The sequence below is a fragment of the Idiotropiscis lumnitzeri genome, chromosome 12 (genome assembly GCF_059441095.1).
Source record: "Idiotropiscis lumnitzeri isolate Australia: NSW breed Sydney's pygmy pipehorse chromosome 12, RoL_Ilum_1.0, whole genome shotgun sequence".
Lineage (NCBI taxonomy): Eukaryota > Metazoa > Chordata > Actinopteri > Syngnathiformes > Syngnathidae > Idiotropiscis > Idiotropiscis lumnitzeri.
Genome location: NC_142402.1, coordinates 20,377,047 through 20,392,861, shown reverse-complemented (window position 1 = coordinate 20,392,861; position 15,815 = coordinate 20,377,047). Strand labels below are relative to the sequence as shown.

The 15,815-nt window shown below is 41.8% G+C and overlaps 2 protein-coding genes across 3 annotated transcripts in view; both read left to right on the top strand.

Annotated features, from left to right (window-relative positions):
* Positions 1-47: 47 nt before the first annotated feature.
* Positions 48-10,393, top strand: mapre2 (microtubule-associated protein, RP/EB family, member 2). 2 transcript variants are annotated; one of them, XM_088310438.1, is made up of 7 exons: positions 48-157; positions 4,809-4,936; positions 6,014-6,159; positions 6,267-6,483; positions 7,234-7,376; positions 8,272-8,430; positions 8,886-10,393. In XM_088310438.1, exons 2-7 carry the CDS (start codon positions 4,816-4,818, stop codon positions 8,988-8,990), a joined length of 891 nt encoding a protein of 296 aa, XP_088166564.1. In that variant the 5' UTR covers positions 48-157; positions 4,809-4,815; the 3' UTR covers positions 8,991-10,393. The 2 variants fall into 2 exon arrangements, with proteins under 2 accessions (XP_088166564.1, XP_088166563.1); XM_088310437.1 differs by lacking the exon at positions 48-157 and adding an exon at positions 1,898-2,231.
* A 573-nt stretch (positions 10,394-10,966) lies between these two features.
* Positions 10,967-15,815, top strand: part of spidr (scaffold protein involved in DNA repair) — a 34,209-nt gene continuing 29,360 nt past the window's right edge. The window contains exons 1-5 of the mRNA XM_088311445.1: positions 10,967-11,224; positions 11,406-11,564; positions 11,645-11,708; positions 12,081-12,239; positions 12,324-12,454. Coding sequence (XP_088167571.1) covers positions 11,210-11,224; positions 11,406-11,564; positions 11,645-11,708; positions 12,081-12,239; positions 12,324-12,454 — 528 coding nt within the window. The 5' untranslated portion in view covers positions 10,967-11,209. The remainder of the gene's footprint in view (positions 11,225-11,405; positions 11,565-11,644; positions 11,709-12,080; positions 12,240-12,323; positions 12,455-15,815) is intronic.

Sequence of the window (15,815 nt, the reverse complement as noted above, 5' to 3'; positions counted from 1 at the left end):
TTGACCAATCGGGAGCGAGTTTGGTGAGAGGCTGTCCAATCAGGCGTCGTTACTCCACTCAGCAATGGCACCGAATGGGCGTTAGAGGGGTGGGTGACTCAGCCGGAAAATAGCTTTTTTTCTACATCTCGTATACCTGCGACTCGTGAGTTAACGGGTAAGTCCAAGCTGTGTGCTTTTGTTTTGTTAACTTGCTTGGGATTCGTGCTACAGGGTGAGAAAATGCAAATATCGGAGCATTTTGCGTGTGCGTAGCAGCTGCTGCGATGGTAGCGTGCGGTGTCGACCGACATATGTGGGCTGCCTGTCACACTCTGTCAAAAGTGTTACAAGGAGCCAAACAAGACATTTCATAATCATAATACTTATCTTGTTATCTTATTAGTATGCAGCGTTATGTGTTGCTCTAAAAATCGCTATTTATCGCTTTTATTGGTTGTAGTAGTTGATTTTAAGTTAGCTAGCTTCCTCGCTACGGCTACGTCTTCTTTAAAAACTACAGGAAGACCACTATCGCGTTTCCCTCCTGTGGGAAAAGGGCCAGTCTATTTGTGAGCAGCGGAGGGGGTGCTGCCTACTGATAAAACGGGTGCCTAGTTCCGCTTATCACATGTCCGGTTCTATTTTGGGTTTAAGTCGAACTCATATCCCAGTTAAACATTGCTCTCCCAACTGAATTGTAGATGCGTTAATAATAGATTCACTAGCCCAAAATAATATCGGTAATGACCCCCTATGGTTGGCCTTGCTTTGGTTTTGTCTGAAGTGAGTTTCCCTGTTGCAGGTACGCCCACTGTCGTCAGACGATTTAAATGCAGGGCTTTAAATGCGCTTTTCAAACCAAATCCTTTTGCGTTTCGTGTGAAGTAGGAGCAGTATGCACAAAAGATATGAACAACATTACCATAAATTATTTGTATTATTGTTTTTTTTATGTAACCAGTACTAATCCAGATGAGGCAATTGAGAACGTATCATTGCAATACCAACCTGGCAACAGACAGCACAGTGAAACAAAAAAATGTGTTTTTATCCAGTATGAAGTAAATTGTTGGATATTTGCTGTTAATTTAAGTGTGATACTCCCCACAGTGAGCACAGAAAGCCAAACAAAGCAAAGTTGGACCGGCAAATTGGTGCTGTTGTTAAAGCCATCTTTTTTTTTTTTAATCCAAGACAAGATGACGCAAGTAAAGCCTCTCCCTTCATAACAGCATTTACCAACAGTAATCAATATCTTTGTTACATCTCAGATAGATTACTGTAATGCACGACATTTTGGAGTCAGCCAGTCCTCAAGCGTCTCCAGTGGGTCCAAAATGCTACTCCTCGCCTCCTAACCGGAGCTTGAGGTACTGAGGAGGAATAAAAGTAGAACCTCAAAGGCTACGTCTGTTTTTTACTTAAGTGCTCTATAAATAAAGTTGAGCCCAGTTTAGTCCTCATAGGACATTTCACCATGACATCACAAGTACGGTACTTCCGGATGGTAAAAGCCCAAACTTCTCCGATGGCGCCACTTGTAATTTGGCTGCAGAGTGATTGAGAAAACATTGTAAATGGCTTTCTTCCCCTGAATTTAGTTTTTTTGACGATGTTGTATTCCAGTTCAGCCCTCCAGACTTTATTTGGCTCTGCGCAAATGACTGCTGTAGTAGTTTTGTGTCTGTTCGAATAGAATGTCGACTAAATTCAAATAAGTCAATTGTCATAGTCTAATTTAATCAACATTCCCTTTTCTTGACGTCGCAACGTCACTTTCTGTCGAATCACCACTGATCGATTGTCTATTGTCGCTGGTCAAACGCGTCCAGTGATGCTAATCGGCGCTTTTGATGCACTCAGCCGATCAATACTTTTTGGGTGGGAGTGACGCAGGCTGCCCACTAAGCGGCGTCGTCGCCACATGACTCAGTTTGCCAGCTACGTCATCTTGGCAGCTTGGCAAAAGAATAAACCCAGCGAAGGGGAAAAAAGAAGACTCCCTTCCCCGGTTCTCGCTCTCCTCCGCGGCTTCTCCTTGTCGGCCCACCCCCGGTGTCCGCGTGTCTTTTTTTTTCCCCGGTCGAGAGTGTGCGAACAGGGCGTCTGTTCAACGCTTCCGAGACGCAAATGCCCGGTCCCACCCAAGCCCTTTCCCCGAATGGAGAGAATAACAACGACATCGGCCCAGACGGCACCAATGTTATTCCGTATAGGAAGAATACAGTGCGAGGGGAGCGTGCCTACAGGTACGATTCAATTCATTGAGGATTTTAAATGTTCGTTGTTTTAAGGGGGCGCAACCCGGCCTGTTGTGGCCTAGCTTGTCCTCCTTGCTCCTCCTCGTCGTCTGCGGCTGTCATTTTGGCCCTGTTGGCTATAGCAACCGCAATCATCCTGCTACCGTAATCCTTGTAAAACTGCGTTTTCGGCATGCAACGTCGTCATGGGTGACGTTTAGCTTCTAACGACAGCGATACAAGTACATACTTGCAAAAAAATAAATCGAAAAAAAAAATCCGTGTGTGTTCTCGTTTGTACGTTTCTCGTTTTCTCCCTCCCTGCACCGGGCAGACGTCAGGCCGGGCTGCGCTGTGCTTAAGGCGGCTAACAAAGCATGCTAAAGCCGCTCGCTGCTTTCCGCTTTGTTGGCAGGCACGAGCTGTTTGTTAACGGATGTGTGATGTATGCATGATATCTCATTACTTGTGATTTGATAGTTTATTGTGTGTGTCAGCCAGAGCTCGGCAACATGGCAAAAAAAAAAATCCAAATGAGATCATGATTATATTTTTCACTTCATCCGATTTTGGTTAATGTACCGATTTCTTTTTTTTTTTTTTTGGGGGGGGGTAAAATTGTCAGCATCAATACAGGTCACTAAATAAACTAGAGCCCAGTTCACCATTTTATTAAGATATGTTGTGGGCTTTTTTTTAAACACAAATATTCAAACACAAATAAATCTGCAAAAAAATCTGACAATTTATGCAGATATTTCTCACTGTTGTAAAGTCAAACACATACAAAAGGACAACGTAAACCAGACATGTTCTGCCTATAATTCAGATCTTTTTTGTTGTGAGCGTCAAGTTTATGTTTCTAGTTTCTCAGGTGTTAAGTTTTTAGATTGATTAAACATTAGTTCGTTTGTGTTTTTGGCTTTGGGTTCCATGCGTGAAAAGTGCATTTGTTGTTCAGCAAAAACAAAGACCAGCGAGCTGTCAAGGAAGAAACGCAAACCATTTTGAAGATGAGAAAACAGGGAAAATCAATCACATCGTATTTTGAGACAGTCGTAAACCGAGGGCACGATCGTGGAGTGCAGCTGCAAACCATTTTGCATTTTAACCACGGAGTCTAGTTATCTCCTGTCAAACCGATTCTGATTGTGATGAACTGTCGCCAAAGTCAACGGAACGGGTGAGCTTTAAGTCTGACTCAGCAGCAGTATAAGTTGAGCATGTGACACGAGTGGAGGTTTTAACTACCCGAGTCTTTGTTTTGGCCTTGTGGATTAGCCATCCATCCATTTGCTATAGTCCATCATGATGACTTTGGTCGAGATGCGAGGTAGACTGCGGAGTGATCGTCACCCAGTTGCGGGGCACGTGACAATCATTCACATGCACAATTGCGAGGATGACGTACTAACTCGCCCGTCGTTAGATTTATTTAATGTAGTAAATCGTGTGAAGGGTTGCCGTTTGGCTTTAACACTGATTTGTAAACTGATGCAACCTGCTGTGTTTGGCTTCCAGTGTTGATTTACTGGTAAATGTTACGTAACTCGCCTTTTTGATATCTCAGAATAACATGAATATTATGGATTTGTCCCTATTACTGAATGCCAGTTTAAGTGGGGCCAATTTTGCATCAGTTGCTTGGTTACAAACAAATTATTAATCTTCCACGTAGAAGATTGAGGACTAACTTGTTTTCTTGGATTGGGCGGGACTGGTATTTATGTTATAATTAGCTGGAATACTCAACGATGTGCGAATGGAGGAAAACATATCGTTTGGAATGTCTTTTGTGTGGAATTCATATTTTAACATGGCTAAAAGCTCCAAAAACTTCATTTTGTCTGATGCAGAGCTTTTCATAATAAAGTCTACCCCAAAAAATGTGGGACTGTATTAACCACAAATACAGAGAAAGAGGAGAAAAAAAAAAAAACTTATTCAAGATGCCTTTTTTTTTTTTTTGCGGTGGGGTATAATAGATGGTTGAGTATTATTCGCAGGATTTTCCAGCACATATTGTGCTGAGGATATTCCCAACCTTTCCTATGTTGCAGTCATTTTAATTACCGTCATTTCCGGACTGCGCACCTGTATATACACCGCAGCAGTGCTCCAAAAAAAAAACATACACAAGCCGCACCAGACTATAAGCAGTTTTCTATGTTTCAAAAATGAGTTGTTTACTGCATGTACAGAAAGATTTTGTACTGTGAATGCACATGATGGTACATGAACAGATTGTTAAAACAGTGCCTTTTAACACGACCACAACTTTGCTAATTAAAACAGAGACAGACCCGACCAAAAAAAAAAATCTAAATTTATTTCGAGTATTTTCTGAACCATAGAGCGCCCCCTACTGGTGAAAGAAACATCCACAGAAAATCGGCATCGTTCTATTAGTTCAAAATCTAGGGGGAAAAAATAGCGGCTTATAGTCCGGAAAGTACGGTAGCTCTTTTCTAATTCTCCAAATGCTACTGCACATGTAACCGTTTTTTTGCCATCCAGTGGTTAATCGGAAAATGTTTTGCTTTTCCACACTGGTTTTCAAACGTACTTGTGTTTTGTGCTTCACAGCTGGGGCATGGCGGTCAACGTGTATTCTACCTCAATAACGCAGGAGACTATGAGCAGGCATGACATCACGGCCTGGGTTAACGACATCCTCTGCCTGAATTACTCCAAAGTGGAGCAGCTCTCCTCAGGTGAGGAGCATTTGCCATCTCCTGCCACCACGCCAAGCGGTACCGAACACTTTGGGGAAGCATGCACACCCCTGCACAGCCACTTTTGAAATAAAACTTCACTCTTGCATGCCTGCATGTGTGAGATCTGGTCCTCCGTGTGGTCTTCAGCACATCGCATCCATGGCATCGTAGTGTGCGTTAAATTGCCCGAGTCATTAAAAACAGGTGGCAGGCGGTCGTCCCCTGCTGTGACCAAGTCGTAATCCAATTCCAAGCCGCTCTGCCAACGCACATTAAGATGTCAGCTAATTCCTTCATCTTGATCTCTCCTCGTTGCTTGTTTGTGGGTTTTGTCTTACTTGCGTGGCAGTGTTCCCGTTTCGCTCTTTTATGGTGACTTGCTGCGAATAAATCTCCAAGAAAACAAGCGGCTTCATGACGTTCTGTGTCACTCGGCCGTAGGTTGCTGCGTGAAGATCCTTAAAGCTGATAATGTTGGGGTTTTTTCCCCCACAATATGAGAGACTTCTTAGCGTTGCGACGAGAGTGTCGTCTATTCGAAGGTGTGCAGGGGCAAAAAGCAAACGACCTTAAGGACAAAAAAAGTATTGTCACTCATGAATGCACAATTTACAAATTTTCAATCTTTTTTTACATTTATTTTGGGGGACTTCTATAAAATCGGACATCACGATTGCAGTAGAATACAATTTTTAATCGTAATGGACCGCAAAAGAAAACAATACTTGTGGGTAAAGTTTTGTCATAAACTCTATTTAAATTTCTAAAAATAATGAAAAAAAAAAATTGCCACAGTGGCTGTATACAAAACTCCCTGTTGCACAGAAAAAGTGTTCCGGTAAGAAAGATAAGATTGAAGATTGATCTTCCGTTCTACATTAACGGGCATCTGAGCAGCCCCGGAAAAAAAAAAGATTATAATAGGATAATAAGCATTAAATTGCAATATTGATCAAAAAATATTTCAATTTGTATTATTTTCCCGAAGTCATTCAGCCCTATTAAAAATGACATTTTTAAATCATGTGTCCCCTTTAAGACAGCACTTTTTTTCTTTTCTTCTGGTTTTCTTAGGAGCAGCCTACTGCCAGTTCATGGATCTTCTATTTCCGGGCTGCATCAGTCTTAAAAAGGTCAAGTTTCAAGCCAAACTGGAGCACGAGTACATTCACAACTTCAAGCTGCTGCAAGCGTCTTTCAAAAGAATGAAAGTGGACAAGGTGGGTTTTGCTCGTTGACTCAATAAGCACTTGAGTATTCGTTGTCGTGCCCTCCTCGACAACCCCCCCCCCCCCACCCCCGCCTCACCTCACCACTTTCAATGCAGATTATCCCGGTGGAGAAACTGGTCAAAGGCCGATTTCAGGACAATCTCGACTTCATCCAGTGGTTCAAGAAGTTCTTTGACGCCAACTACGACGGCAAAGAGTACGACCCGCTGGATGCCAGACAAGGTCAGGACGCCATCCCCCCGCCAGACCCCGGCGAGCAGATTTTCAACCTGCCTAAAAAGTCCCACCACGCCGCCAGCTCCCCAACTGCAGGTCAACGACTCTCCAAATTCAATTTCTCAATCCTTCACTATTAGTGGTGTAACGTTTCTCGAAATATCCTGCTTCAATGTGTATCTTGGTTTTTAAGATCTCGTTCCAGTCGCACACAAATAGGAATACGTTTAATGACACTACAAATTAAACGTATAATAATGCAAACTTTTGGGCTAAAACAAGATGGAGTTTTGGTTCTCACATGTTCGAGCTTTGACTCTTGCTTCCAACTGTCCTGTCCGGTTTGCGTGTTCTTTCTGTGCTTGCATGAGTTTGCGCCTTCCACTTTAAAAAAAAAAAAAAACAGAACAAAAACATGCATGATGGAATTCTCAAATAATGTATTTTCCAGACGTTAAGACGTTACTTTTTCCCTCGATTTTGAACCATGCGGCGAATACAACGGTGCAGCGTTTCTGTGGAGTTTTCTTTCACCACTAGGGGCGCTCTATAGTTCAGAAAATATGCTCAATAAATCTTGATTTTTTTTTTTTTTCCTCTTGGGTTTGTTCTGTTTTAATTATCAAAGTTGTTGCTGTGTTAATAGGCACTGTTTTAAGAATTTATTTATTTACTTTTATGTGCATTCAAAGTACAAAATCGTTCTGTTGTTTACATACGAGACGCGGGTCTCGTTTGTAAAGAAACTACATTTCACGAACCAAAGGTTGCCTACCCAAAACCATAAACATGTTCACCCAATTTGTCCTGAATATTTTTTCTTTTTTTTTTAAACACTGCTTGCAGGAGCATCAAGGTCAAGCGCCACAACCCCAAAGTCGGCCACACCAACATCCAGACCCTCCTCGGCCAAAAGAATCCCTACGGCATCAACACCCGCCAAAGGAGAGAAGGAGCTGGAGGCGCAGGTCACACAACTTACTGACCAGGTATGCCTTGCATCAAAGATGTCTTCCCCTAAATTGTGATTGGGCGCCTCCAATCCATCCGTCTTGCCCTCATCTCATCTGATCTAGGACCGGATGATGTTCTTCAACTGATATTAATTAATCAATAGAGGACTTTAAAAAGGCAAATGATCGAGTTTCTATCCACAGGCTAATCAATAAACCATTAAGGCCTTTAAGCACAGCTCCCGACCCCGAAAACATGTGCCGTTAAATCACATTTAAGGGTATCCCAGAATTTATTTGCTCCTTCGGTTAAGTTGATGCAGCATGTGACAATGTTTGTCTTTTAAAGGAGACATGATGGGAAATTGACCCATTTAATTGCTCGTATAAAAATAGTTAGGTCTCTGGAGTGGCTGCCTGCCCGTCAAGTGTGACATTACACAACCACTTGGTTACGGTGACGTCTGTGGGCGGCACCTGAAACGTGCAACTTGAGATGAGACAGCTGACCAGAATGTGCAGCACAGAGCGAGAGAGAGAGAGAGAGAGAGAGAAAAAAAAAGCAAGCATCCATAAATTCAATGAAAGCATTTTCACGTGAGGAGGCAGCACTTCATTCACTGTGTGAATGTGATGGATGGACACAAACTAAAAAAAAAAATCAATTATTATTAAATAATTCTATATGACAAATGTTGAAACTCAACTTAAATAAATTGCTCCGAGATTTGTATTTGCCTTTGCAAGCCGTATAAATAGCAATTTTCAAACAATAACAAGACTTGTATCATTTTTTTTTTTTTTTATCTTTTGAGCAGAGCAAAAAAAAAAGTAAACATGCAGCGAAGACTCCCTGTAATCTATCCGTCTCTAAATAAATCACATTACTCTTTTTTTTTCTCCATTTTATTTTTGTGTGTGTCTTTGCTAGGTGAACACATTGAAGGTGGCGTTGGAAGGCGTGGAGAAGGAGCGGGACTACTACTTTGGAAAACTGCGAGAGGTGGAGCTCTTGTGTCAAGAGCAGGGTGAAAACAACAGTCCCTTCGTCGAGCGGCTAATGGAAGTCCTCTACGCTCTGGTCGATGAGGTCAGTAAAAAAAAAAAAAAAAATGCAGCAAGCGGATCGATTTAGATTCTTAGTCCCCTCCAAAAGTATTGCAACGGCAACGTTTCAAATGGACTCAATTCCATTTGCGCTTCAGCTCAAAAGATGAAAAATAAATTACCGGACACAATTTTTTTATAAACTTCAGATTTAATTCTGTTGCTACTCTCATCATCAAGCCATGGGCTGGTGGGTTTTAGATGCCTTTGAAAAATTATCAGTCAAATGGTGAAAAACAGAAGTCAAAAGAAGTCCTACTTGCTTGGCGCCCTCTTGTGGTATGAAGTTGTTTTGAAAAAATGAAAATACAGTGGATCGGAGCTTTTTTCGGCCAATTACTGGGTAGTTTGAACATGTGGATTGGTGATTATTTGGGGAGGGAAGAACTGCACAAAGAAATCCTTCTTGGTTTTCAATCTCTCTCCTCTTTTTTTTAGGAGCAAGCCGAAGAGCTGGCTGAGGGAGACGGGCCCGACGTAGATCAAGAAGGTCACGAGGAGGTGCCGGATGAGCCACAGGAGGAGGAACAGGACGAATACTGACTGAAACATACTCCTTCTTCTATTTAATATGCGAGAACTCTTCCTCTCCTGTTTTTTTTGTTCTCTCAAAGACTGTGCAAATTGAAGCCACCTCCCGAGTAGAAGCACCATCACGTTTTTTCCTTAAATTTCTTTTTTTTTTTTTTTTTCCTTTTTTTAAATTTGTGTTTTTAAGATATCCCTCCTCTCGCTGATTCAGTGTTTTTGTGACTTTTTGCTGTGGTCACCAAGTGGAGCTCAGACCATCACAAAGGACTGTCAAATGTTTCACTCGATCAAATGCTGAAGTTGTCGTCGTTAGCTTTCCAAAATTTTAGGGTGTCCTTTTGATGTCCACAATATTAGCCACAACATTGCAATAATCAAAAAGCCCGCAAAGGGCTCACAGTAGCTCTTATCTATCCTTCGTCCCAGCACGTCTTGTTGCACTGACATTTTGAGTGTATTGGACAAAAAATTGTCCAAAGCCCCTCGCTGTATTTATTCTCATTCTCGAGCCTTAGACCTAGTTGATTTCTACGTTCTGGGTCCATTTGAAGATGGACGCGACGGACAACATGAATCGTGACAAAACTAGCACGTGCTTGAAGACTCTTTACGGTTTTATTGTTAATATGCCATCAACATCAGGAAGGAAGAGGCTTTCTTTTTGGGCATAGATTTACAATGCAACATTTTATGTTCTCAGATCTCAGCTTGTGATGATTCTTAGCGGTTAGTTTCTGGTGTTAACGGTCAGTCCACTGAGTGTTTTGTTGTCCCGCTATATATTCCAGTAAGTACATTGTATACCCTTTCTTAATATTGCATTATTACTAATAGACAGCTGGGCAGTGCACCATAACGTTTTAGTCATATTATCGTATAACGCTGACGTCAGGCCAAAACCTTGTACCTCCAAAATAGTCACTTTTCAGGAGACTCCTAAAAAAAAAAAAAAAAGGCACGTTTGTTCAGCCATTTTGATTGTATCGTGAACGAGAGAAAATGTTCAGCGCTTTAGATTGACCGATAATGAGTAAAGATAATACCCATGTGGGCGGACTGATCAATAAAATAGTTTTTCGAAAAAATATGAAATTCACCTAAATGTGACTTATGAGGTTTTGGCCTGACATCAGCGATAAATGAAAAGGAATGTAAAACATGTTTGCTGTCAATAATTAATGAATGGTAAATGTACTTTTTTTTTCTTCCACGTCCGACTCATGATGCATTCCCTGGAGAAAAAATTTTTTTTTTTTTTTTGCATGTTTGCATTTTATTTGTGAATAACTTGACCTTTTTACATATTTAATAAGAAAAGCAAGTATGTTAAGTGAGCTTCTTTTGTATGTTTAACCTGCAATTTGAAAGTTGTTGCGATTCGGATGGATTTGCTCTAATAAAAATGTTGGAGTCCACATTGTCATGCTGTACATAACAATATAGCCTTCGGAGTAGTGAGAATTATTTCTACTAGTACTTTGTCCTGTCGCCTGTCACCACCACGAGGAAATGCTTTGTCCTATTTGTAATAAAGACTCGTTTGAAGTCCTATTTTACAGAAAGTGAAACTGCCACAATCCACGTTGGCTCGAATAATTTACTTAAGGGGTCACCAATATGGTGCCTGCAGGCACTGGACAAGCAACCCATAAGTTGCCCAAGGCCCTGTTCTAAAAATAGGTCATCATGGATGGCACATTGTGATTTCCTAGGAATGTATACAAGTGAAAGTTTGCGACCTATTTCCTACGTTGTTAAATCATAAACGGGTCGGGTCTTTTGTGTCAAATTGGTAGTCCTCGCTTTAATCAGTCGGCGAAAAGTTTCTCAATGATACATAAAGTTGTGTAACCCCTGCTGCATTCCATTGAAAGCGCCAGTTTTCTATCGGGGTACGCTGTTAACTAAATCAAACGCACCGCAGTTGTAGTCTTTTCATAGCTAATCTACGCGGTGGCTCTGTTTGAATAAACTACAGGCGGCATCATTACGAGGTGCCATGTTGATTCCACTGTCATTTCAAACAATGACCAAAGTGCTTCACGTTTTGTCGGGGTGCGCTGGTGAATCAATCAAACACTTTGCAGCTGTAGCCATGTAGTTCATTTTCTAGCATTCAGTTTGAGTCCCAAACAATGCGAGACTGGTTATCACATTCTCACTTTGCATTATGAGGTGTCAGAATACATACAAAGAAGCCTTCAACTCGGGCAAAACTTCATTTTAAAAGCATGTCTTCAAGAAAGGTAAGAAACTAGCTTGCTGCATTTTCCTAACTAACTCGTTGTACTCAACGCTTACTCGGCTGGTTTGTTAGCTTTATTACTTCGTTCTGACCTTTCGCAGCTGACATTTTAAAGACTTGGAATTTTATTTAATGAAGCCAATGTTTTTTTGTTTGACCCTTTTTTGTTTGTGTTTGTGTAGCGAAAAAAGTGGTCCAGGGATTTAAACTGTGTCCTCTTCCCGGACAATATTGAAAGCGGTGTTAGAGGAGTGAGAAAAGCATCCGCACTTTCGTCATCCGTCTCAACCAGTAGCTGGGAGAAATGTGGAGAGAGTTTTCTGGGCTCTTCTCTCATAACGGTAGTAAAAAATATAGATATTATTTTTTTTAGTTACCCAGTTGTTAAATTTAGGAATGACACTTGGTGCTTTTGTTGCAGGGTGTGAAGACTTCTGGAGGAAAACTGTCTGTACTAAGGAAGTTGGCGCATTCACCTGTTTCAGGTACATTGTGATGAAAAATGGTTGATATTTTAGCTAGGTATCGATTAAACCACGTTTTAATTGATGCCCGACAAACAAAAATATATATAACAGCAAGTACTCAAATTACTAAAAGGACTATTTAGCAACTATGTCACGTGTGCATTATTACAATTATATTCAGAACACACAGTATTGTCTTGTGAATACATTTTCAAAGGAAAAATAATTAGAGTTTCAGTCAAGGTTTGGGTTTTAAGTTACAGTTTTTAGCCCGGGTTAGGGGTCAAATAAAAAAATATGACCTTGTGGCATCCAAAAAGAGGTGATGAATGCTGACATCATCTGCCCAAAACATGTAAACTTGTAAACTATCCCCCTCATCCACCACAGACCACCGCAGTGAAGACCTGGTGGACATTGCGTGGAGCTCCTCGAGCGACAATGATGAAACCCAACAGCAACGATATCACCAGCCTCATGTCACAAAGAGATGCCCGGCCTCCTCTCCGTTGCGCCCCAAAGCACTTAACACGTTTAACACTCTGAAAGGTACATTGGGAATAAGCCTCTCAGCACCAGTTATAAAAAGAATAATAATAATAACAATTTGTCATCAAAATCTTACTGGCGCAGATGACTTGGCCGTCATAGAATCAGACGAGTCGGAGCAGGACGTAGAAAATGACAGCGGCCAGCAAATCTCTGACTGCGAATCGCCGGTCTGCGATGAAGAAACTGAAGACCTGCCAGCTGAGCCTACAGATGTGAGTCAATCATTTGCACGTCAAAACTAAATTAAAGTAAAACTACTCACACTTTGCCGACGAATTTTATGTTGTACTGAGCAGACAGAAGTTGCATTCCTTGTTCCGTGGTTATGACATGAGTGACTAATTTTGGTGATGTCACAAAAAATACAAAAAGCCAGAAAGATACGTTCATTTATTAGCTTAAACTCAACTTGTAACATTTGCTGCATTACATGGGGTCTCCAATTTCTTCAGCTAACTCGTTGAGTCTGAAAGTGAAGTGTACATTTCTTCGCTTCTGACAGCAACCCATTTAAGCAGATCACAAGCTAGAGCTGAATGCTGGCAGCAGCTTGTCTCCAGTTCCAAGTCATTGCTCTGTAGAAACAATAGATGGCGCTATACACCTTCTTAAGCTTGCAAGCCAAGTCTTCCTGACAGAGGAGTTATGCATGTAGTATATTTTGTGCATTTTGTATGTATTATAAGGTAAGTAAATTGATATTTTAAAACTGGTGTGATTTATGTGGATAGAAGTACAGTGATTTATTGATCAGTTTTTCCACTAGGTGGCGTATTTCACACATGCCTTCAAGGGGGAGCAAACGCAAGCTTGCCTGCTGTGCACTTTTCTAAAACTTTTTGGTCGTTTTCCAGACTGTCAAAGTTCACAAGCTGAAGTTGCAATAAAACCCTGGCCGACGCTTATCCGCTTCAGTTATTTATCCTGCATAGTGAATGTTTGTAGGGTGAGGAAAATAGTTTGAGGGTTTTTTTGGAGTTGGTGAAGGATTCCAGCTGTTGATGACATATTTAAAGCAGTGTTTTTTTTTGTAATGATTGTGATACAAGTACAGTAGATAAAGATCGTGAAATAACCAACTCTGTGTCTTAATGGTTGCCACCTGTTTACCCTCTTACAGCACTCCCATTTACTCAAGACAGATAGTTTGGTCTGAATGTTTGCTATCGGGTAGCCTTCTGACAGCAGGCCATTTATGTAGCTGGCTAGTTGGGGTTGAATGTTCATGTTATCACAGCTGCCCGTTTTAGCTGCTAACTAGCCGGGCCTGCATGTTTACAATATGGGTCCCTTAGTATAGTAGCCCATTTATGCACATAACTATTTGCGTCTGAATGTTTGTCTTGTTTCCATTATTGCAGCAGTCCATTTTGGCAGATAACTTGTTGGGTCTGAATGTTTACAATAAATGATATTGTATGTCCATGTTTAAGACAGCCCATTTATGCTGCTAAATCAAGGGTTCTTAATATAAATGATCTAGTTTTGGTTCTTCTTCAAAAAAGTAAAAGAAAAACTCGTACATTTATTTGATGCTCGCTGAGCTGAAGTTTGACGCAATGTGAGCATTGCTCTGCATTCTAACTTACTGTAGCCTATTTGCGTCAGATAACTTACAAGTAGTTGGGTATGAATGTTTACAATTTAGTTGTTATTCCCTTCTCATAACAGCCCACTTCGGCAGCCAACTAGTCGGGTCTGAATATTTACTATCTACTTTCCTTCTTATGATAACCCCTTTTAACAGCTCACTAGTTGGGTCTGAATGTTTACTAGCTGGTTCCCATCTGACAGCAGCCCATTATTGCCGATGAGTAGTTTGGTCCGAATGATTAGATTGGTCCTCTAATTAAAGCAGCCCATTTAGGCAGCAATCCAAGATACCTGTCTATTTGGCACTTGGATTGTTCACGTTCCAAATGTCATAAAAATATCCATCATACCTTCTTCTTCATCATAAAGTGCATGTATTTTAACCGTGCCGTATTTACTCGTATCCATACGCGCTATATACGTCGGTGGCGCCGAGCTTCAGTGCTGGAGGCTTTATTTGTTCTCGGTAGCAGTGTTTGTGAAAGGCTGGGCTGGCATGGAGGGAATGTGCAAGGAGTGGCATGCACCAGCTCACGACCGCACACTTGTGTTTTTTGTTGTTTCAGGTAATTGCTGTGCCAGATTGGGACAAATTAGTGATGTTCTGTGGTTGTCGTTTGAATCTGTGCTGCGAAGGCTCCTTGCCATCCAGTGCGTCTTCGTGCTGGTGCTTCCACTTTGCTCTGTTATGATCTTTCTCGTCAGGTCCGCCGAAATACTTGCTACGTCGACGGACTGGACAGTTTTCAAAACCAAAGTAGAGTCTTGTGAGGAAGTTCTCGAGTCTGTTGAAAGGAAACGCATCGACAGATTAGCATCCCTCAAACAGAGCGGCTACTTCCTCTTGTCACATTTAATTTTTGCTGTTATCAGCTCTTTGTGGTCAAGTGAAATTAAAGATCAGGCTATCTGGAGTTGTGCGCTCACAGACCTTCAAGAAAGAAGAAATGCATTTCTTCAAGCTACTGCTCCACAATAACTTTTTTTTTTTTTAGTTTGTAGGCCCCTGTCAGGACACTCCGGTTCTTTAAACTTTATGGATGTTACACATGAAAACGTATTCATTTTGAGATTAAAAATTCATATTTATTTTCTCACAGTAGACTCCATTTCCGCTTCTATGGTTGCCATCGCACTTTTTCTCTTCCCCATCATCGCTAGATTCAGTCACCTTTTTACCTTTTAGATGCTCACAGATCTGAAGTCTCACAAGATTTGACTGATGTCACGAAAATGCTTTGAACCCCCTAGTCCCCCCCCAAAAGTCTTTCTTTGTGGATTCCAAGAAGACAACACAACGCAGCTGTTTGCCTCCCATATCGTTCCAGTCCTTACTGGAAAGCTCACACGGACTCAGCCAATCCTAAATCAAACCGGATCTAACGGGATCCAGACGGACAGGTCCAGGTCCCAAAAGTTTATGACTCCAGATAAATACGCGGCTGACTCACTGAAGCAAAACCTGCCAGATTTGTGTTGTTGTACTTGCGCTGGAAGTACATAGGAGGAGCTGCGAGGGCGGTGTTTTGTTTCAAGGGTCGCTTCCCAGATGAGCCTCGCTCGCTCGCTCGCTCCATACACCCTTAAGCCGGCCACTCTTAAGGTTCACTAACCTCCGGCCCACACGGCTGGACGGAGGCCACGCCGCCGGAGCAAGACTATAAACATTTTTTTTTTTTTTTTTTACTTTACTACTGTTTGTTCAGGAGAAGTTGCTCACGCGGTGTACTCAAAATGCTTTCAGCGTTGGGTTAAAAGGCATTTTTGAATCGGGGCCAGGAACACAGTGTTCCTCCCTCTCTCTCTCTCTCTCTCTCTCTCTCTCTCTTTCTCTCTCTCTCTCTTTCTCTCTCTCTCTCTCTCTCTCTCCCACACTCTCTCTTTGTCTCTCTCTCTCTCTCTCTCGCTCGCTCGCTCGCTCACTGTGGCTCAAGCTATGGCGTGACGTCGCCTGGCGCCCTGCCCAGCAGGGTCAAGTTG

Bases quoted from the DNA above. Each gene is read 5' to 3' on its own strand.
- mapre2 (XM_088310437.1), top strand. From the start codon at position 2,113: ATGCCCGGTCCCACCCAAGCCCTTTCCCCGAATGGAGAGAATAACAAC. The intron at 2,232-4,808 runs GTACGATTCAAT...TGTGCTTCACAG, and splicing joins CGAGGGGAGCGTGCCTACAG to CTGGGGCATGGCGGTCAACG. The intron at 4,937-6,013 runs GTGAGGAGCATT...TGGTTTTCTTAG, and splicing joins AGTGGAGCAGCTCTCCTCAG to GAGCAGCCTACTGCCAGTTC.